This window comes from Bombina bombina, chromosome 4 (assembly GCF_027579735.1).
Source record: "Bombina bombina isolate aBomBom1 chromosome 4, aBomBom1.pri, whole genome shotgun sequence".
NCBI lineage: Eukaryota > Metazoa > Chordata > Amphibia > Anura > Bombinatoridae > Bombina > Bombina bombina.
In genome coordinates this window covers 485,195,002-485,219,216 of record NC_069502.1, presented here as the reverse complement: position 1 = coordinate 485,219,216, position 24,215 = coordinate 485,195,002, and the positions used below count along the sequence as shown (strand labels likewise).

At 40.2% G+C, this 24,215-nt stretch overlaps 1 protein-coding gene across 1 annotated transcript in view; it reads right to left on the bottom strand.

The window, feature by feature from the left end:
- Nucleotides 1–24,215, bottom strand: part of LOC128657582 (elongin-A-like) — a 427,971-nt gene that overhangs the window by 70,186 nt on the left and 333,570 nt on the right. Inside the window, exon 10 of the mRNA XM_053711962.1 lies at nucleotides 8,049–8,173. Within this exon, the coding sequence (XP_053567937.1) occupies nucleotides 8,049–8,173 (125 nt within the window). The remainder of the gene's footprint in view (nucleotides 1–8,048; nucleotides 8,174–24,215) is intronic.

The window sequence follows — 24,215 nt, the reverse complement described above, 5'->3', positions numbered from 1 at the left end:
AGAATTTCTGGGGAAAAGCATGCGGGGATACTTGCCTAGATGTGCTAATTTCCTATGCAAATATTTACATTGATTTAATGTGTATATGTATATATATATGTATACATAAACCAAACAAATGTTTGTTTGGTTTGTTTTATTTGTGATTGAAGCAAGTTTTTAAATATATTGCTTATATTTTTTATTATATATGTATATATGCAAAAGAACTGACCAAGCAGAAATTTGAGCATTCAAATAGCTTGACGATAGACCTTTTTCTAAACCATCCTGAAGGAGTTGAAGAATCAGAGGAATCCTCACTGAATGCCAAAAGAAACCAATCAGAAAACCCAAGAAAAAAGGAAATTTATGCTTACCTGATAAATGTATTTCTTTTACGATATGACGAGTCCACAGACTTCATCCTTACTTGTGGGATTAAACCTCCTGCTAGCAGGAAGTGGCAAAGAGAACCACAGCAGAGCTGTGTATAGCGCTCCTCCCTTCCCTCCCCCTCTAGTCATTCGACCAAAGTTAGGAAGAGAAAGGAAAAGCCAAAGGTGCAGAGGTGACTGAAGTTTAATAAAAGTAAGTACATACCTGTCTTAGAAATGACAGGGTGGGCCGTGGACTCGTCATATCGTAAAATAAATAAATAAATTTATCAGGTAAGCATAAATTTCCTTTTCTTTTACAAGATATGACGAGTCCACGGATTTCATTCTTACTTGTGGGATACAATACCAAAGCTACAGGACACGGATGAAAGGGAGGGACAAGACAAGAACCTAAATGGAAGGAACCACTGCTTGAAGAACCTTTCTCCCAAAAACAGCTTCAGAGGAGGCAAAAGTATAAAATTTGGAAAATTTGGAAAAAGTGTGAAGAGACGACCAAGTTGCAGCCTTGCAAATCTGTTCAACAGAAGCATCGTTTTTAAATGCCCATGAGGAAGCCACAGCCCTAGTAGAATGAGCCATAATTCTTTCAGGAGGCTGCTTCAGCCAAAAAGAAAGAGGTAGCCGTAGCTTTCTGGCCCCTACGCTTTCCAGAAAAAACAGCAAATAATGAAGATGATTGACTAAATTTCTTAGTCACCTGCAAGTAAAACTTCAGGGCACTGACCACGTCCAAGATATGCAACAGACGCTCCTTCTCAGAAGTAGGAGTAGAACATAATGAAGGAACAACAATTTCCTGATTAATATTCTTATTTTAAACAACCTTAGGAAGGAACCCAGGTTTGGTACGTAAAACCACCTTATCAGAATGGAAGATAAGATAAGGCGAGTCATATTGAAACGCTGAAAGCTCAAACTCTACGAGCAGAAGAAATAGCAACCAAAAATAAAACTTTCCAAGATAATAACTTAATATCTATGGAATGCATGGGTTCAAAGGAACCCCTTGAAGAACATTAAAGGGACACTGAACCCAAATTTTTTCTTTTGTAATTCAGAAAGAGCATGCAATTTTAAGCAACTTTCTAATTTACTCCTATTATCTATTTTTCTTCGTTCTCTTGCTATCATTATTTGAAAAAGAAGGCAACTTAAGCTTTTTTTTGGTTTCAGTACTCTGGACAGCACTTTTATTGGGGGATGAATTTATCCACCAATCAGCAAGGACAACCCAGGTTGTTCACCAAAAATGGGCCGGCATCTAAACTTACATTCTTGCATTTCAAATAAAGATACCAAGAAAATGAAGAAAATGTGATAATAGGAGTAAATTAGAAAGTTGCTTAAAATTTCATGCTCAGTCTGAATCACGAAAGAAACATTTTGGGTACAGTGTCCCTTTAAGAACTAAATTCAAACTCCAGGGTGGAGCAATTGGTCTAAACACAGGCTTGATTCTGGTCAGAGGCTGACAAAAAGACTGAACGTCTGGAACATCTGCCAAACGTTTGTGTAGTAAATGTGACAAAGCATGTCATTTGTCCCTTTAAGAAACTTGCTGATAACCCTTTCTCCAATCCTTCTTGAAGAAAAGACAGAATCCTAACGCTACTCCATGAGTAGCCCTTGGACTCGCACCAATAAAGATATTTACGCCATATCTTATGGTAGATCTTTCTAGTAACAGGCTTACGTGCCTGAATCAAAGTATCAATGACCGAATCAGAGAACCCCCGCTTAGATAAAATCAAGCGTTCAATCTCCAAGCAGTCAGTTGCAGAGAAACTAGATTTGGGTGTTGGAAGGGTCCCTAAGTGAGAAGGTCCTGCCTCAATGGAAGCTTCCACGGCGGCAGAGAGGACATGTCCACTAGATCGGCATACCAAGTCCTGCGAGGCCACGCAGGTGTGATTAGAATTACTGAAGCCCTCTCTTGTTTGATCCGAGCAATCACCCGGGGAAGGAGAGCAAACAGTGGAAACACATAAGCTAGGTTGAACAACCAAGGCATCTATCAGTTCGGCCTGAGGATCCCTTGACGTGGATCCATATCTTGGGAGCTTGGCATTCTGACGAGACTCCATCAGATCCAATTCTGAGGATCAGAGTGGCAAAGACCTCTGGATGGAGTTCCCACTCCCCCGGATGAAACGTCTGTCTGCTTAAAAAGTCCGCTTCCCAGTTGTCCACTTCTGGGATGTAGATTGCTGACAGATAACAAGAGTAAGCTTCCGCCCACTGAATTATCTTGGATACTTCTGTCATCGCTAAGGAACTCCTTGTTCCTCCCTGATTGATGTTAGCTACAGTCGTGATGTTGTCCGACTGAAAGCGGATGAATTTGGCCGAAGCCAACTGAGGCCATGCCTGAAGCGCATTGAATATTGCTCTCAATTCCAGAATATTGATTGTAAGAAGAGACTCCGGCTGAGTCCACACACCCTGAGCCTTCAGGGAATTCCAGACTGCACCCCAGCCTAGTAGACTGGCGTCCGTTGTCACTATCACCCATGAGGGTCTGCAGAAGCACGTCCCTTGGGACAGATGTTCTGGCGACAACCACCAAAGAAGAGAATCTCTTGACTCCTGATCCAGATCTATCTGAAGAGACAAATTTGCATAATCTCCATTCCACTGCCTGAGCATGCTCAGTTGTAGTGGCCTGAGATGAAAACGAGCAAACGGAATGAGGTCCATTGCCGCCACCATCAATCCAATTACCTCCATGCACTGAGCCACTGATGGCAGAGGATTGGACTGAAGAGCTTGGCATGTATTCAGAATCTTTAACTTTCTGACTTCTGTCAAGAACATTTTCATAGATATGGAGTCTATTAGAGTTCCCAAGAAGGGAACCCTTGTCTGTGGAATTAATGAACTCTTTTCTAAATTCACCTTCCACCCGTGAGTCCTCAGAAAGGACAGAACCATGTCTGTATGAGACTTTGTCAGATGGTAAGATGCCTGGATCAGAATATCGTCCAGATAAGACGCCACTGCAATGCCCCGCGGCCTGAGAACCGCCAGAAGTGACCCTAGAACACTTGTGAAGATCCTGGGTGCTGTGGCAAACCCGAAGGGAAGAGCCACAAACTGAAAATGTTTGTCCAGAAAGGCAAACCTTAGGAACTGGTGATGATCCTTGTGGATAGGAATATGAAGATATGCATCCGTCATATTGACCCTCCTGGATCAATGGCAGAATTGTTCGAATAGTCTCCATCTTGAAGGATGTGACTGAGAAACTTGTTTAGACTTTTTAGATCTAAAATAGGACGAAACGTGCCCTCTTTTTTGGAGACCACGAAGAGATTTGAGTAAAACCCCTGCCCCTGTTCCAGTATCGGAATGGGACGAATTACTCCCATAGAAGAGAGGTCTTTTACACAACTAAGAACGCCTCTCTTTACCTTGTCTACAGACAATCTTGAAAGAAGAAACCTCCCCCTTGGGAGAGAATTTTTGAATTCCAGTTGATACCCTTGGGACACAATTTCCAGTGTCCAAGGATCCTGAACATCTCTTACCCAAGCCTGGGCAAAGAGAGAAAGTCTGCCCCCCCACTAGATCTGGTCCCAGATCGGGGGCTGCCCCTTCATGCTGTCTTGGTAGCAGCAGCGGGCTTTTTGGGTTGTTTACCATTGTTCCAAGCCTGGTTGGGTCCCCAGACGGACTTGGCCTGAGCAAAATTCCCTTCCTGTTTGGTGGAAGAAGAGGAAGAGGGGGCTCCTTTAAAGTTCCAAAAGGAACGAAAATTATTTTGTTTAGCAGTACTATCCTGAGGTAGGAGATGACCCTTACCTCCCGTAATGTCAGAAATTATCTCTTTCAAGTCAGGCCTGAATAGGGTTTTTCCTTTGAAAGGAATAGCCAAAAGTTTTGACTTAGATGACACATCAGCAGACCAAGATTTTAACCATAACGCTCTACACGCTAAAATGGCAAATCCGGCATTCTTAGCCGCCAATTTTGCAATCTGAAAGGCAGCATCTGTAATAAAAGAATTAGCCAGCTTAAGAGCCTTAATTCTATCTAAAATATTCTCTAAAAGAGTCTCTGTCTTAAGAGACTCTTCCAATGCATCAAACCAGAAGGCTGCCGCAGTGGTAACTGGTACAATGCAGGCCGTCAGTTGTAAAAGGAAACCCTGATGAATAAACAGTTTCTTTAGAAGACCCTCCAATTTCTTATCCATAGGGTCTTTGAAAGCACAACTGTCCTCAATAGGAATAGTTGTATGCTTAGCCAGGGTAGATATGTCTCCCTCCACCTTAGGGACTGTTTGCCAAGAGTCCCGAACAGTGTCCTATATGGGATACATTTTCTTAAAATTAGGAGAAGGTGAGAACGGGATACCTGGTCTGTCCCATTCCCTCTTAGTAATCTCCGAAATTCTCTTAGAGGTACCTGCTTACACTGATGTTTTTCCGGTTCCTAAGTATTTGTCCATTTTACACAATTTCTCTGGTGGTACCACAATAGAGTCACAGTCATACAGAGTCGCTAAAACCTCCCGAAGTAACAGGCGGAGGTGTTCAAGCTTAAATCTAAAGGACATGACGTCCGAGTACGTCTGAGGAAACACACTTCCCGAATCGGAAAGTTCCCCCTCAGACAGAAGTTCCATGACCCCCAAATCAGGGTACATCGGAAATAGCTAACAAAGCATCACAGGACTCAATATACACATTGACTTCTGTCCTGCTGCGTTTGCCCTGTAACACTGGCAACTTAGATAATACCTCTGTAAGGGTAGTTGACATAACTGCAGCCATATCCTGCAGAGTAAAGGAATTAGACGTGATTGAAGACCCCGGCGTCGCTTGGGTGGGCGTTAAAGATTGTGACGCTTGAGGAGTATTTGGCGGTATACCCAGATTCTCCTCAGAATGAGAATCATCCTTAGACACACTTTCTTTACATAAAATCTGCGCTTTACATTGTAAGGCCCTTTCAGTACACGAGGGACAAAAAGTAAGAGGGGGTTCCACAATGGCATCTAAACACATAGAACAAGTAGTTTCCTCAGTTTCAGACATGTTAAACAGACTAGCAATAGCAATAATAGTCATTCTTTACTTAAAATATTGAGCTCTGAATTCAAATTCTATAGACAAAAATGTTAACACAAAAAAGTGTACTGCACCTTTAGATAATAAAAGCGCAACAATTTTTCTTTTATCTTCAAAACAGCGTTTGTGGCAATAAAAATAGTTTTAATGTGCCCCAAATATTCTAACAGTATTGCACCAGCTTGCTTAGATGTGTAAAAAACAATATAAAGCGATTTGACAAAAACTTTTTATTGATTCAGGCCCCTACATTGCAGCTGCTTGAGAAGCTTTTAAGACCCTTCGAATGGCAAAACAACTTAGGCCCCACCGGAGCCCAGGCCTTTGCTGTCTATGCGATCCGGATGATACTGCGCGCCTGAGCATGTGAAAATAGGCCCCGCCCCCATGGGCATAACACTAGCCTTTACAGAGACCTGCATGGGTTGCCAGGAAAAACCAAACATGTCGTTAATAATAAATATGAAGCCATGTGCCCCTCTTACACAAACATGCCGCACCAAAATCAAGCCTAACTGCATGACAAAAAAACTGTACTCCCTTAGGTCAGATAAATGTATGACCGTTCTTAGCCAGCAACCGCATCTCCCAGCGTTAGCCCATACTGAATAATTCTCATAAGTGATATTATAGCAATCACTATAAAGGGAATTCCAGGTACACCATTACCATACATGTAGTGCATACCGATTTACCCCTCCCCAGATAGGGAATAATGTCAGCCTGTTCTGATACATCAAGTTTCCCTAGAAACAAATGACTGAACATACCTCAATGCTGCTTGTAGCATGACACGGTTCTCCACACTGAAGATGTTTCTTTACACTACCTTCAACTGCTCTGTGGGAACCAGGTTTATTCATATGCATTATCCCAAATATGAAACTGACTGTCTGAAATAAGGAACGTTGAACATCCTGAATCAAGGCAAATAAATGTTTAAACACATATATTTAGAACTTTATATGAAAGTGTCCAACCATAGCTTAGAGTGTCACAAAATAAGACTTACTTACCCCAGGACACTCATCTACTTTTAGTAGAAAGCCAAACCAGTACTGAAACGAGAATCAGTAGAGGTAATGGTATATATAAGAGTATATCGTCGATCTGAAAAGGGAGGTAAGAGATTAATCTCTACGACCGATAACAGAGAACCTATGAAATAGACCCCGTAGAAGGAAATCATTGAATTCAAATAGGCAATACTCTCTTCACATCCCTCTGACATTCACTGCACACAGAGGAAAACCGGGCTCCAGCCTGCTGCGAAGCGCATATCAACGTAGAATCTAGCACAAACTTACTTCACCACCTCCATGGGAGGCAAAGTTTGTAAAACTGATTTGTGGGTGTGGTGAGGGGTGTATTTATAGGCATTTTGAGGTTTGGGAAACTTTGCCCCTCCTGGTAGGAATGTATATCCCATACGTCACTAGCTCATGGAGTCTTGCTAATTACATGAAAGAAAAAAGATGTCTCCACTCCTCTTGGGAAGATATAGACTGATGATTTCTCCCTGAGGAAAATAGTACTCACTGGCACCATTTTAAAATAAAAAAACTTCTTGATTGAAGAATCTAAAACTAACACCTCACTTTACCTCTTCCTATAACTAACACAGACAAAGAGAATGACTGGGGGGAGGGAAGGGAGGAGCTATATATATACAGCTCTACGGTGGTGCTCTTTGCCACTTCCTGCTAGCAAGAGGTTTAATCCCACAAGTAAGGCTGAAATCCGTGGACTCGTCATATCTTGTAAAAGAAATAAACCTTCCTTACTTTATAAAAAATTAATGCACACAATATTCTAACTTCAGCTTTTTGCATGCATCAAGTTTGCTTTTTGCGAGAACAGTTTACTTTCAACTTTTAATGCGAGCGCTACCAGGCCCGCGCAAAAAAAAAATACTTTTAGTGGAGTTAGCACGCAAGCGTTAAATAATGCCCTTTATTGTTTAGAACATGTTCTGAGTTTTAGGTCTGTTACAGAGAAGTGGATTCTGTCACTAGCTGTACAAAAGCTTTTGTAATTATTCTGTATTGTTTTATTTATTTACAAGAGGGTATGCAGCGTCATACTGTATGTGGTTTGACAAATTATGCAGCGCCAATATTATCCTGGTGACAATATTGGTTTACTTGCATTAAAATCAGTTCTGTTGATCTTGATGAACTTGTCTTCTTTCAACATGATCTACTATGTTACTTTGATTTACATACCAGTATCACTATCTTAGAGAGATGCTGGTTGATTCCTTCTGTGTTTTAAAGGATTTGGTGTTTCATAAAGATTGTACTTCTCAGTTTTTAGATTGTCTATTAAATACCTAATAACAATTGAAGTGTATGGTTGGCTAAATGGTATCCTTTAGCGGTGCTCCATACAATTCCATCTATTCTTAGGCATGAAATTCTCATTCATACGTATAGAAATCAAACAGTTTATATGGTAAAAAGCCCATGCAGTCTTTCCCACTGTTAAGGATTAAGCTCCTCAAAGCATGCAAACAATTCACAGTATGATGTGTAGAGGACAACCAAATTACTTAGCTCTTGAATGTATGTGTAAACTGATAAACCAGACTTACTCTTTATAGCACGTCTCTGATCTTGGTTTTGTCCACCACTGTGATTTATGCTTGTGGTTGTAGAAGGGTTTGAAACATTTGGATTGTTAATGGTAGCACATTTATCTCTAGTTTCAGATTTCAACCTTCAAAACAAAAACAAGGGAGAAAAATGTCAAGATTATTATCTCTTAACATTATTTAAAGCTATACATACTGTATTCATACCTCTATAGTGGTGACATATGTAACTTTCCAAATCTCTTATTTTAAGAATAGTGTCTCCTACACACTTTAACCCTTTGGCTGCTAAGCCATTTCCCACCTGGGTGCTAATATTTTCTTTTTTTACAGACCCCCCAAGACTTACACTGTTGGAAAGGTTAGGCGATTACCTTTCCAACAGTGGGTCTTGATGGTCTGTAGCTGCTTAGATGCCTGAGATACAGGCTTCTAAGCAGCATGCCCCCTCCTCCTATACTTTACATTGTTAAGTATAAATAAAGTTGCGAGGCGACGTCATCACGTAATTGCGCAAGACGTCACTGCACATCACATGAAGCCCCAGCGATGCCTGTCACTCTACAGGCATGATCGCCGGGGTAGGAGCAGTAAGGAGCCCCCAGATCTCCTTCAAGGTGGGAGAATGCTCATGACGGCTCTGAGCTGTCATTAGCACCAGAGTGAGAAACTGACGGCTCAGAGCCGTCATTAGCACTCAAAGGGTTAATTTAATGGTTTGTTGGAGAAAAAGTGAAAATATAATATAACCCCAATGTTTCTAAAATTGTGCATGGTTGTTAAACCCCATCACTGCCAAGTCACTGCACACCCCTGTGCTTAAGCCATTTGTAGTATTTTACAATAAATCACATGTTTTTTTTCTGTATGGGAAATGCCAAGATAATATATGGAAAAAATGTACATTTGTGTGTAATTTTCTACACTATACATGGCAAACAACAGCATTAAAGCCTTTATTTCCTATTTATACACATTTCTCATCAGTTCACTTTCACAAAAACACCAGAATTTAGGATTCCTTTCATGTTGCTCTGTAAACGGGCATGTGCACTTGTGTACTTCCGTAGCAAACAAAATGCAGACAATGGCAGCATTCAGAGTCAGGTTTCTGCTTGTGAAAGTGCAACACACAAAGATCTGGATTTGCACAGACCTTTGTGTGTCGAAACTCACAAGAAGAAATCCGACTCCAAAAAGAGTTTAATACCATTGGCAAGAGCCCATTTCTGGCAATCATTGCTTACGAAGTACACAAATGCACATGCATAGTAAATAATTGCTAAGTAAAAAAAAAAACAAAGTCTGAAGATTTTTTTTTTTTTTTTTTTTACTAGGAATAGAAAAAATTTTTTACCCGATTTATTTGTTTCAAGATAGTGAAAGTCCATTAGTCATGTGGGGGGAAGTTACCCTCCTGTCCACTAGGAGGCAAAAACACCGCTCCCAAAAGTAGATGGAGAAAACAGGGAAAAAACAGGGAAAAAGCAGGGGCAAATGAAATACAAAACAAATACTGCCAACAACTGTACAAAAAGAAAGGGCTAGGATTGTGGCCTATCACCACCATAAAAGAAATTAATTTATAAAGGTAGGCATAAAATGTTTTCTTTTATCATATGGTGCGAGTACACAAGTTATGTATGGGAATCTATACCCAAGACTTGAACTCTGCAAGATCACCATGAAATGGGGGGGGCAGTTAAGGCAGGTATGTTACGTATCAGGCACTATGCCCCACAGAACTTTCCTCCCAAAAGCAGAAGCAGCTTACATAAAAAAGTGCTTAAAAAACAGACACGGACCTCAGATCAAAATTGGAAGTGAAAGCCACTTACAATACTTCTGAATCCACAATGGCGGCAAAGGATTTTCTCAATCCGCAATACAAATACACCATTACATATGGAGTCTCACAAGATAACTTTATATATAGAATAAAAAGCATGCCTGCACAATCAATTACCAATCATAGAACAACCATGATTGTCAATATTGATATGGGACTCACAAAAAAGAAGCAGAAGGACGCAGAACTGCAGGAATTATCTTGCTGCCATCCCCACAAGAGGCATTACTGGTGGAAGCAGAGCAAGACTTGGTAAACTACGGGCGTTGGCTGAAGTGCAATTCTTTTACTCACTTCATAAGACTTGCTACCTTTTAGTCTCAATTTATGCTGCACAATGTTGAATGTAACCCCTTGCCTTAAGATGGTCAATGCTTCTTTGATGGATGCAGCAAACTATTTCCCATATATCTCACTTTTCTTCTTTGTTCTTTACTTATTTAGTTATGCTCGTCTGTTTTTATCTCTCCTATTTAGTATTGATTTTTTTTGGCACTGGGCACCATACCCATTTAGATACTGTATGAGGCATATATCCTATTATTGCGTTTGTAACTCACATTGCACTATATATTGAGAATCAAATAATGATATTTCATGCAAGCAATATTACCATGATGCAAATTGTACACCTCTAATATTGGTCACCATTTATATCTAAAAACAGTTAATGGACCTGAACATTATGTGACTTAAACTAAACCTTTAATGGGATTTTGAGTTCTATGTCTTTGGATAACCTAACCCTGGTCAGCTACTAGTTTAGAACTAGATTCCTTTTAGTATTTTGTTTGCACTGGGCAACATAGCCACTTAGATATGATGCAAAGATTTTATTTTTACTCTTGGAAGTCACACTGTATCATGTGTTAAGAGAAAAGTCTAATATTTCATACAAGTAATATTATTAGGCTGCAAATTGTGCTTTTTTTTGTGGTTTTTTTTTTTTATAGGTCACCACTTTTCTCAAAGAACAGACATATGATTTGAACAACTAGTGACTTAAAGTAACCCTTTAATAGGATTTCTAGCTCTATGTCTACATGTAGACTATCCCTAGCCCCCTATTAGTTTATCCAATTAAAGTCTGAAACATCGAATAGAAAATAACTACAAGATCTGCACACAACCAATATTATAACCTGCAATGCCCCAAACTCTATACAGTCTCACTTAACCTCACTTCTAAAGGATGACGTATAATGTACTCATGTAAACATGGTCGGTTGTTTATATTAGATGGTAGTGTTTCCACATATTCAGAAATGTTGCATACATTTTCTTTCCTTTCCTAGTTTGTATCATGCATTAAGAGACCAACATGATTTTGTTGTTTGTATTATTATTCTGTAAAATATAGCTTAACAAAACATCTAGTTAATTTCCAGTGGGACCCATACCTTCACCCAAACAATATTAAGCCATTTCATATCACTCTTATACAGTATCTCACAAAAGAGAGTACACCCCTTACCTTTTTGCAATATTTTATTATATCTTTTCATGTGACAACACTGAATAAATGACACTTTGCTACAATGTAAAGTAGTGAGTGTACAGCCTGTATAACATCCTAAATTTGCTGTTCCCTCAAAATAACACACACCCATTGTCTAAAACATTGGCAACAAAAATGAGTACACCCCTAAGTGAAAATGTCCAAATTGGGCCCAAAGTGTCAGTATTTTGTGTGGCCATCATTTTCCAGCACTGCCTTAACCCTCTTGAGCATGGAGTTCAACAGACCTTCACAGGTTGCCACTGGAGTCCTGTTCCACTCCTCCATGACAACATCACGGAGCTGGTGGATGTTAGAGACCTTGTGCTCCCCACCTTCCATTTGAGGATGCCACACAGATGCACAATAGGCTTTAGGTCTGGAGACATGATTGACCAGCCCATCACCTTTACCCTCAGCTTCTTTAGCAAGGCAGTGGTCGTCTTGGAGGTGTGTTTGGGGTTGTTATGTTGGAATACTGTCCTGCAGCTTAGTCTCTGAAGGGAGGGGGATCATGTTCTACTTCAGTATGTCACAGTACATGTTGGCATTCATGGTTCCCTCAATGAACTGTAGCTCCCCAGTGCCAGCAGCACTCAAGCAGGCCCAGACCATGACACTCCCACCACCATGCTTGAATGTAGGCAAGACACACTTGTCTTTGTACTCCTCAACTGGTTGCCGCCACACACGCTTGACACCATCTGAACCAAATAAGTTTATCTTGGTCTCATTGGACCACATGACATGGTTCCAGTAATCCATGTCCTTAGTCTGCTTGTCTTCAGCAAACTGTTTGCAGGCTTTCTTGTGCATCATCTTTAGAAGAGGCTTCCTTCTGGGACGACAGTCATGCAGACCAATTTGATGCAGTGTGCAGCATATGGTCTGAGCACTGACAGGCTGACCCTCACTCAACTTATTTGGTCGACCATGGTGAGACCTGTTCTGAGTGGAACCTGTCTTGTGAAACTGCTGTATGGTCTTACCCACCATGCTGCAGCTCAGTTTCTGTCAGGTATTCCACCTTAAACTGACTTGTGTGAATAACTTCCAATACCACCTTTATTCATTAGACCAACCTACCTACTCTATATCACCTGTCTTCTAACCTTAGACAAGTGCTTAGTTATTGAGTGTTATAGGAGTAACGTAGTTGCTTTCTCTGCTTTATCGTAAGCTATTTTGGATTACAAATTACTGTTCTAATCTCCTTTATCTACTGAGATATTTCAAGCATCCTAAATAGGAAACTTTCCAATCATTAATCTGCCTGCAGCACAGGATCTTTACAAACTGGAAGACTGATTCTCACTTTATGCTGACTCCCACAAGCTGCAGCAATCATCTCCTCTCAAAGGAAACAGTTGTGCTACAATACCAAACCTCTGCTCTTTTGTTTGTCACAGTCACTGTAACTAAGTCTGCTGCTGACTAATTACATTAAAGGCTCTAAGGAATAACAACCTGTAATTGAGTTCCAGTTTCCATACAGCCACTCTGTCTCTAACCTGATTGCATTGCTTCACTGTTGCCTGTCAGCTGCAGATCAGAATCTCTCCTCTCACTGAAAATAACTGCAAGCAAAGTGTCCTGAGGTTGTGGTAAGCATGAACATGTTCTAATTTGTATATATGTATATATGTGAAGTTTCTCATCACTGCAATTCGTTACCAACCTGGTATATGATAACAAGAGACACTGTTTAGCTAATCAGGACTGCCTGCTTAATTATATATATTGCTCTTCCTCATAGAGAGACATTCTTCTGATTTATTTCTGAGATCATAAGCAGGTTCATACCTGAATATACCTCAACTTATCTTACCAAAAATTCACTGTGAGCTAGCTGGTTGTCTTCCTGATAAGATAAATCTCAGCTCCATTGAGACATATTAAAAACAGTTTCGCAGTTGCAGATCCAAACAACTGTCTTTCATCAGTTGAATCCTAACATAATAACTAAGCCTATAAATATGGATCCAGCGGAACTGCCGCAGATAGTGTATGGCTTATCTCAAAAAGTGGATCAAATGGGTCAAGCCCTCACTAACCTACAGGTTGAAAATGAAACCTTAAGGAAGATCATAAAGGATGCTATAACACCTAAGGCAACCACCTCTGAGAGCGTCCCAGAACCACACATCTCTCCTCCAGATGTTTTCTCAGGAGATAGACGGCTGTACCGACAATTTAGAAATGCCCGTCTCCTTACCTTTACGTTAAAACCAAAAACCTATCCCACTGATAGGGTGAAGGTATTGACAACGATCACCTATTTAAGGGGTGAACCAAGAATCTGGGCAGACTCTTTCTTTGAGACCAACAACCCCATTATCTCATCTCTCCCTAGCTTTTTGGCTGCAATGGATGAATTATACTCTGACACCAACACACAATTAACAGCTGAAACTAAAATGAGGGCACTAAAACAAGGTTCCCGCTCTGCTGAAGTATACATCACTGAATTCAAACAGTTTTCAACAGACTCTCAATGGAACCATATAGCACTAAAGAATCAGTTCCGTTTAGGACTGTCCGACGCAATAAAGGATGAACTGGCCCGAGTAGAACCTGATTCTTTAGAAGGTTTAATGCGACTCAGTACAAATTGATAGAAGGCTGAAAGAAAGAAAGAACGCCATGGTTCAGATCAAACTTATAAAAGGCCATCTCCTACCTACCATCCCAGCGCAACTGCTGTCACACAGGAACCTATGGACATAGGTCTATTGAGAGGTCCGTTATCCCAGGAGGAAAAACAAAGAAGGAGGTCTAAAGCATTATGTCTATATTGTGCCAATCCAGCACATACTGTGAGAGAATGCCCCTTATTACAGAAAAACAAGAAGAGTAAGTGGGTTTTGAGTAATACTGTTGATTCTCCTCATTTTAAATCTAACTACTGTACCATCTCTCTCTTCTTGCATTGGGACCGTAAGCGTTACCCAGCAGAAGCTATAGTTGACACGGGTGCACATGGGACTTATATTGATTTGGAGTGTGTTAGAATAAAATACCACTTGAGCAAAAACAACAGCCTGTTTCTATTCGTGTTGTTGATGGTACATATATTTCTAGCGGCCCAATAACTCACCATACTGTAACCATATTAGTAAGTACTCACTCTAACCACCATGAATTTTTGCGCTTTGATGTCCTCCCTTCCCCCCATTTCCCTATTGTATTGGGCATGCAATGGCTCAGACTACATGAACCTGTTATAAATTGGAAAACTCTACAGGTTTCTTTAGATTCCTCTCACTGTCAAAAGTATGTTTCAACACTCCTCATTCTATAAACATGTCTGAGGAATGTTTACAAATATCTCCCGAGTATGCAGATTTCTCTGAAGTGTTTAGTAAAAGGGAGGCTGAAACACAACCTCCTCACCGTAGTTATGAATGCCCCATAGATTTGAAGCCGGGCTCAGATATACCCTATGGTCATCTATATCCCTTAAGCCAACCTGAATTGGTACACCTCAAGTCTTATCTAGACGACAACTTGAAGAAGGGATTTATAAGACCTTCTGTCTCTCCTGCTGGTGTGGGAATGTTCTTTGTCAAGAACAAAGATCAGTCATTACGTCCCATCATAGACTACAGGGAACTAAATAAGATCACAGTAAAAAACAGATATCTTCTCCCTCTAATCCCCGAACTGATTGAACGGTTGCATGAGGCAACCATATTTACTAAACTTGATTTAAGGGGCGCGTACAATCTCATTCGCATACGAGAGGGAGATGAGTGGCTGACGGCATTTCGTACCAGATATGGGCTCTACGAGTATCTGGTAATGCCGTTCGGCCTATGTAATGCCCCTGCCACTTTTCAACATTACATCAATGATGTGTTTAGGGACCTGTTGGATATTTGTGTCGTAGTCTATTTAGACAACATTTTAATATATTCACAAACTTTAGAGGATCACATTAAGCATGTGAGATGGGTTTTATCCCGGTTACAAGTTCACAGTTTGTATGCCAAAGCAGAAAAATGCCTTTTCCATACCACCAGGATCTCCTTTTTGGGGTACTCTATATCCCCAGAAGGAATTGAAATGCAACCGAACAAAGTGGAAGCCGTTGAAAAGTGGCCTACCCCAAAAAACCAAAAGGAACGTCAGAGGTTCTTAGGGTTTAGCAACTACTACCGAAAGTTTATCAAGGGCTATTCCACAATAGCTAAACCTCTGACAGCTTTAACTGGATCATCAACCGTATTCCAATGGAACCCAAAGGCTGAAGAAGCATTTACATTCCTAAAAACCTCTTACTTCTGCTCCAATATTATGTCATCCAAACCCTGAATTACAGTATGTTTTAGAGGTTGATTCCTCGGAGTATGCACTTGGAGCAGTACTTTCACAAAGACAAGATACCACTCACCCTTTACATCCCATAGCTTTTTATTCGAAGTTGTTATCTCCTCCTGAAAGGAATTACCCTATAGGGGAAAAAGAATTGCTTTCCATTAAGAGATCGTTTGAGTACTGGAGACATCTCCTAGAGGGCACATTACTCCCTATCTTGGTGTATACCGATCATAAGAACTTGGAGTATTTACAGCGGAATAAGACACTTTCAGTACGGCAGGTACGCTGGAATCTTTTTTTTTTAGTAGATTTAAAATCCAGATAGTCTACAGACCTGCCTCAAAAAATGGCAAGGCAGATGCTCTTTCCAGAAGAGATCCTATACCTGTAAATAATGACAATCCAACAGAAATCATCTCTCATGAGAAATTCATTGGCTTAACTTACTGTGACAAGGCTAAGTACCACAAGGCTCTTCATTTGGAAACCCATATTCCAGACGATCTACAGAAAGCCTCAGATGGCTTATGGTACAAAAAGGATAAATTATACATTCCTATCTCCCTACGCAAGGAGTTAATTAAGGACCACCACGATCCTCCTCTCTGCGGTCATCCAGGCATTAGAAGAACAAATGAAATAATCTCTAGGAGTTACTGGTGGCCTAAGATGATACAAGACATAACGGAATATGTACATAACTGCATCATCTGCACATCTTCTAAGTCTGAAAAGAAAGCTCCATATGGCTTACTCATGCCCATTCAGATACCAGATAGACCATGGTCCCATTTGGGCATGGATTTTATCGTTGAACTACCAGTATCATCAGGTATGAATACCATTTTAGTCGTTATAGATCCGTTTACGAAACAAGCTAATTTCATACCATTTCACAAACTTCCCAGTTCCTCTGAAACCGCTCAGCTCTTCATCGATAATGTTGTTAGATTACATGGCATACCATCTATACTAACCACGGACAGAGGAACTCCGTTTACCTCCCGCTTCTGGAGAAACCTCTGCCAGAAACTCCAAATTAAACACAGATACACCACTGCATATCATCCGCAGACCAACAGACAGGCTGAACGCCTTAATCAGTGGCTTGAATCCTACCTACGATGTTATTGTGCATATCATCAAGATGAATGGAAAAAATACTTATCTTTAGCTGAATTTTCGTACAATAACTCCACCAATTCCTCTACTAAGTTATCCCCATTTTTTGCTAATTTTGCATACCATCCCAATATCTCAGTAAATTCAAAACAAGTCACATCGAATTCTTCCATTGAATTATTGGCTGATAAAATAACTGAGAATTTCCAACTACTTCGCAGGAATATGGAGACCGCACAGGTAGTGCAGAAACATTATTACGATCTCAGGCGAAGAACACCACCACCATATACTACAGGAGATTGGGTATGGTTGTCGACAAAAAATCTACGACTTCAAGTTCCCAGTAAAAAATTAGCCAGTCTATTCATAGGACCATTTCAGATCATTCGTGTAATCAACGAGAATGCAGTCACCCTTCAGTTGCCCTCTACCTTAACCATCCATCCGACCTTCCACGTCTCCCTGTTGAAACCAGCTAAAATCACCAACTCAGGTGATGCCACCAACAACACCACTTATAGACTCTGAGGAATATGAAGTGAAGGAGATCACTGACTCCAGGATTCATAATGGTGAACTACAATACTTGGTTCGTTGGAAGGGCTACTGCCCCGATGAGGACACTTGGGAACCGGAGTCTCATATAACTGCCCCTAGGCTTATTGCTCAATTCCAGACGCAATCCTCATAGACCTCGGCCACAAACCGTGGTGCGGTTTGCTTGAAGGGGGGATTCTGTCAGGTATTCCACCTTAAACGGACTTGTGTGAATAACTTCCAATATTTATCCTAAGATATTTTGGATTACAAATTACTGTTCTAATCTCCTTTATCTACTGAGATATTTCAAGCATCCTAAATAGGAAACTTTCCAATCATTAATCTGCCTGCAGCACAGGATCTTTACAAACTGGAAGACTGATTCCCACTTTATGCTGACTCCCACAAGCTGCAGCAATCATCTCCTCTCAAAGGAAACAGTTGTGCTACAATACCAAACCTCTGCTCTTTTGTTTGTCACAGTCACTGTAACTAAGTCTGCTGCTGACTAATTACATTAAAGGCTCTAAGGAATAACAACCTGTTATTGAGTTCCAGTTTCCATACAGCCGCTCTGTCTCTTACCTGATTGCATTGCTTCACTGTTGCCTGTCAGCTGCAGATCAGAACCTCTCCTCTCACTGAAAATAACTGCAAGCAAAGTGTCCTGAGGTTGTGGTAAGCATGAACATGTTCTAATTTGTATATATGTATATATGTGAAGTTTCTCATCACTGCAATTCGTTACTCACCTGGTATATGATAACAAGAGACATTGTTCAGCTAATCAGGACTGCCTGCTTAATTATATATATAGCTCTTCCTCATAGAGAGAGACATTCTTCTGATTTATTTCTGAGATCATAACCAGGTTCATACCTGAATATACCTCAACTTATCTTACCAAAAATTCACTGTGAGCTGTGGTTGTCTTCCTGATAAGATAAATCTCAGCTCCATTGAGACATTTCAAAAACAGTTTTGCAGTTGCAGATCCAAACAACTGTCTTTCATCAGTTGAATCCTAACAGTTTCAGGGTCTTGGCAATCTTCTTATAGCCTAGGCCATCTTTATGTGGAGCAACAATTCTTTTTTTTAGATCCTCAGAGAGTTCTTTGCCATGAGGTGCCATGTTGAACTTCCAGTAACCAGTATATGTGAGTGTGAGAGCGAAAACACCAAATTTCACACACCTGCTCCTCATTCACACCTGAGACCTTGTAGCACTAATGAGTCACAAGACACAGGGGAGAGAAAATGGCTAATTGGGTCCAATTTGGACATTTCCACTTAGGGGTGTACTCACTTTTGTTGCCAAAGGTTTAGCCATTAATGGCTGTGTGTTGAGTTATTTTGAGGGGACAGCAAATTTACACTGTTATACAGGCTGTACACTCACTACTTTACATTGTATCAAAGTGTCACTTCTTCAGTGTTGTCACATGAAAAGATATAATAAAATATTTACAAAAATGTGAGGGGTGTACTCACTTTTGTGAAATACTGTATACCCAGAATACCGAGTAGAGCATAGCTATGGGGTTAATATGACTATAGCTTTCTACAAAAATTGTTCACTTGAATAATAATTGGAAGTCTATGCCCAAGTGTAAACAATCACTTATTTAGTTAGTGTAAATACTTCAAAACTAAAAAAAAAAGATAAACACCCCAACAGTGTAGATATTTAGAATATCTAGATGGGACATACTGAAGATCTGAAACAGTACGTGATTATCATATGAACATAGCTTTAGTGAAACCTTAAATATCTCAATTTGTATTGTGTCCAATGTACCAATGTTCTTTTTCTACCCTGTGTGGTATATGTTCTATATTAAAAAAAATAATAGTATGCAAAAGAGACCAAGTAGCTGCCTAGCTAATCTGCTCCAACGTTATTTTATAACAAAAAGGCTCAAGAAGTGGCAACGGTAACTGCTCTAATGAAATGAACAGTAATTCACATGAAGACACTTTCCAGCAACCAAGTAAGCCTTTTGAAACCAAGGCCTTAAAGGGATAGTCTAGTCAAAATTAAACTAATTCAGATAGAGCATGCAATTTTAAACAACTTTCTAATTTACTCCTATTATCAATTTTCTTCGTTCTTCATATCTTTATTTGAATGTAAGCTTAGAAGCCAGACCATTTTTGGTTCAGCACCTGGGTAGTGCTTGTTGATTAGTGGCTAAATGTAGACACCAATCAGAAAGTGCTACCCAGGTGCTGAACCAAAAATGGGCATGCTCCTTTGCTTAAATTCTTGCTTTTTCAAATAAAGATACAAAGAATGAAAAAATTTAATAGGAGTAAATAAGAAAATTGCTTTAAATTGCATGCTCTATCTTAATCATGAAAGTTTAATATTGACTAGACTTTCTTTAAGCCAAGAAGCGAAGGTAACAGCTTTAGCTTTCAGACCTTTGCAAGGCCCCTAAAATAGAAAACGTCTGAAATCCTTTGTGACTTCCACATACAATTTTAGAGCCCTCAACATCCATGTTCTGAAGACCATGATTTCCAGGTTGATAGTATCTGGATAACACTAGTGATGTCGCAAACTTAAAATTTTCTGTTCGCGAACAGCGGACTCGAACTTCCGCAACTGTTCGTGAACGGGCGAACCGCCATTGACTTCAATAGGCAGGCAAATTTTAAAACCCACAGGGACTCTTTCTGGCCACAATAGTGATGGAAAAGTTGTTTCAAGGGGACTAACACCTGGACTGTGGCATGCCGGAGGGGGATCCATGGCAAAACTCCCACGGAAAATTACATAGTTGATGCAGAGTCTGGTTTTAAGCCATAAAGGGCATAAATCACCTAACATTCCTAAATTGTTTGGAATAACGTGCTTTAAAACATCAGGTATGATGTTGTATCGATCACGTAGTGTAAGGGTTACGCCCGCTTCACAGTGACAGACCAAACTCCCTGTGTAACGCACCGCAAACAACCGCAAACAGTCCATTTGCACAACCGCGAGATAGATAGATTTGATAGATACATAGATTAGATAGATAAATAGATGCAACATACATTTGATAGATAGATTTGATAAATAGATAGATTTGATAGATATATAATTTCCCAGACAGAGAATTACAAGACGTGTGGTCTGAGACCCATGGTAAGGTTCACAGAGGCAGTTGCGGCACCAGGGGACATGTATATGGCATGGATTTTAGGAACCGGGAGATGGAAAAAGATGCTTGGTCGGTCCTCCTACTTCAAATTTGGTGCACTGCGCGTGCAATCTACTGTGGCACCAGATATGAGTGGTGTGTTAAGTAGTACTACTCTGATCAGTTTAATACCTGTTACTCCCCCTATCGGGGGAGGTGTATATGGAATGGATTTTAGGAACCGGGAGATGGAAAAAGATGCTTGGTCGGTCCTCCTACTTCAAATTTGGGGCACTGCGCGTGCAATCGTGGCCGGACTTTTGGCCGACGGACATTTGGCCGAAACACAAGTGGCTGTCACAAAACAGTCCGGCCACGAGATAGATAGATTTGATAGATACATAGATTACATAGATCAATAGATGCAATATACATTTGATAGATACGATAGATAGATTTGATAGATAGATTTGATATATATATATATAATTTCCCAGACACAGAATTACAAGACGTGCGGTCTGGGACCCATGGCAAGGTTACCAGAGGCAGTTGCGGCGCCAGGGGACGTGTATATGGCATGGAATTTAGGAACCGGGAGATGGAAAAAGATGCTTGGTCGGTCTTCCTACTTCAAATTTGGGGCACTGCGCATGCAATCTATTGTGCCACCAGATATGAGTGGTGTGTTAAGTAGTACTATTCTGATCAGTTTAATACCTGTTACTCCCCCTATCGGGGGAGGTGTATATGGCATGGATTTTAGGAACCAGGAGATGGAAAAAGATGCTTGGTCGGTTTAAAATTTACACTACTGTTACAACAGATATGAGTGGTGGCACTAGTTGGCAAGTGGGCCTGGCACACACGCTGGCAGGCAGGCAACTGCTATTAGATTACACTAGCAGACTGATATTTCACAGTCAAAATTACACAGGCAAAAAAAAAAAAAAAAAAAATGTTCTAGCCCTAAAAAGGGCTTTTTGGGGTGCTGTCCTTACAGCAGAGATCAGATGAGTCCTTCAGGACTGTAGTGGACACTGAATACACTAGCCTAGCTATCAAGTTCCCTATAAAATCAGCAGCAGCTACACTATCCCTCCTCTCACTAAGAATGCAGGATCAGAATGAATCTAAAATGGCTGCTGTCCAGGAGCTGGGAGGGAGTGTCTGCTGCTGATTGGCTGAAATGTGTCTGCAGACTGTGTGATACAGGGTCAAAGTTTACTCAATGACGACGAATAGGGGGCGGATCGAACATCACATATGTTCGCCCGCCGCGGCGAACGCGAAGAACAAGCTATGTTCGCCGGGAACTATTCGCGACATCACTAGATAACACCTCAAAGGGAAAAAGGAAAAAAAAAAAAAAAGAATAGTGTGAATAACAGGCTATTCCAGCTAAAAAAAAAAAAAGAAGGAAGGCCAATACCATGCATAGGAACAAAACGAGGGGTGTGAAAAACCTTCAAAACCAGGATTAAGATTCCATGAAGGAGAAATTGGACGAATAACTGGTATAATTCTGATCAGATCCTGAATGCTCTTTCCAAACTATTCTGCAGAAACTCAAGAACTCTAGGCATTCTAAAATAATGCAATGGTATCCCCCCTGCATGCACACCATGATAAAAAGGTTTGTCAAACCTTATCAGTATCCCTGATAACTGGTTTCCAAGCATGAATCAAGGTGTAAATAACCTTGTCAGAAAAAAAACATCTGAGACAGAATTAGGTGTTCAAATGTCAGGTAATCAAACTTTAGATCTTGATAAAACAAGGGCCATTGAGAAAGGAAACCCTTTCTAAGTCTTGTTCCTGTTTGATTCTGGCTATCACCCTTTTCCCCCCGCTCCTTTGGCCCCCTTGACTGCGACAATAATAGCATCCAGTCCTGGCCCAAACATGGTTTAAGCCTGAAAAGGAAGAAAAATTAATCTGTGCTTAGAATAATTTCAGCAGACCTATATTTGAGACAAAGCTTGTCTAGTTAAAACAGCATTTTTAGCATCAATGTGAATCATTTCCACTGCTGCGTCACAAATATTTGTTGATCTCGGGAGACAAACAGTCTTGAATCTAATTCAAACAGTAGCAGCAGGTACAAAAGCAGCATTGATAGCAGACCTAAATATAAAACCTGCAAGCTAAAATTAAAACCTATGAAAACCTTCAACTTTTCTATCAAAAAGGATCCTTAACAGAGGAATTTGCCTCCAAAGGAATAGTAGTATGCCTGGCTAGAGTGTGGCTGTATCCACCTTAGCAATAACATCCCAAATCTTAACAGAAGGAAAAAGAAACCGATTTGAACTTAGTTGTAAGAACTTACCTGATAAATTCATTTGTTTCATATTAGCAAGAGTCCATGAGCTAGTGACGTATGGGATATACATTCCTACCAGGAGGGGCAAAGTTTCCCAAACCTCAAAATGCCTATAAATACACCCCTCACCACACCCACAATTCAGTTTAACGAATAGCCAAGAAGTGGGGTGATAAAAAAGTGCGAAAGTATATAAAATAAGGAATTGGAATAATTGTGCTTTATACAAAATCATAACCACCACAAAAAAAGGACGGGCCTCATGGACTCTTGCTAATATGAAAGAAATGAATTTATCAGGTAAGTTCTTACATAAATTATGTTTTCTTTCATGTAATTAGCAAGAGTCCATGAGCTAGTGACGTATGGGATAATGATTACCCAAGATGTGGATCTTTCCACACAAGTCACTAGAGAGGGAGGGATAAAATAAAGACAGCCAATTCCTGCTGAAAATAATCCACACCCAAAATAAAGTTTAATGAAAACATAAGCAGAAGATTCAAACTGAAACCGCTGCCTGAAGTACTTTTCTACCAAAAACTGCTTCAGAAGAAGAAAATACATCAAAATGGTAGAATTTAGTAAAAGTATGCAAAGAGGACGAAGTTGCTGCTTTGCAAATCTGATCAACCGAAGCTTCATTCCTAAACGCCCAGGAAGTAGAAACTGACCTAGTAGAATGAGCTGTAATCCTCTGAGGCGGAGTTTTACCCGACTCAACATAGGCAAGATGAATTAAAGATTTCAACCAAGACGCCAAAGAAACGGCAGAAGCTTTCTGGCCTTTTCTAGAACCGGAAAAGATAACAAATAGACTAGAAGTCTTTCGGAAAGACTTAGTAGCTTCAACATAATATTTCAAAGCTCTAACAACATCCAAAGAATGCAATGATTTCTCCTTAGAATTCTTAGGATTAGGACATAATGAAGGAACCACAATTTCTCTACTAATGTTGTAGGAATTCACAACTTTAGGTAAAAATTCAAAAGAAGTTCGCAACACCGCCTTATCCTGATGAAAAATCAGAAAAGGAGACTCACAAGAAAGAGCAGATAATTCAGAAACTCTTCTGGCAGAAGAGATGGCCAAAAGGAACAAAACTTTCCAAGAAAGTAATTTAATGTCCAATGAATGCATAGGTTCAAACGGAGGAGCTTGAAGAGCTCCCAGAACCAAATTCAAACTCCAAGGAGGAGAAATTGACTTAATGACAGGTTTTATACGAACCAAAGCTTGTAAAAAACAATGAATATCAGGAAGAATAGCAATCTTTCTGTGAAAAAGAACAGAAAGAGCAGAGATTTGTCCTTTCAAGGAACTTGCGGACAAACCCTTATCTAAACCATCCGGAAGAAATTGTAAAATTCTCGGTATCC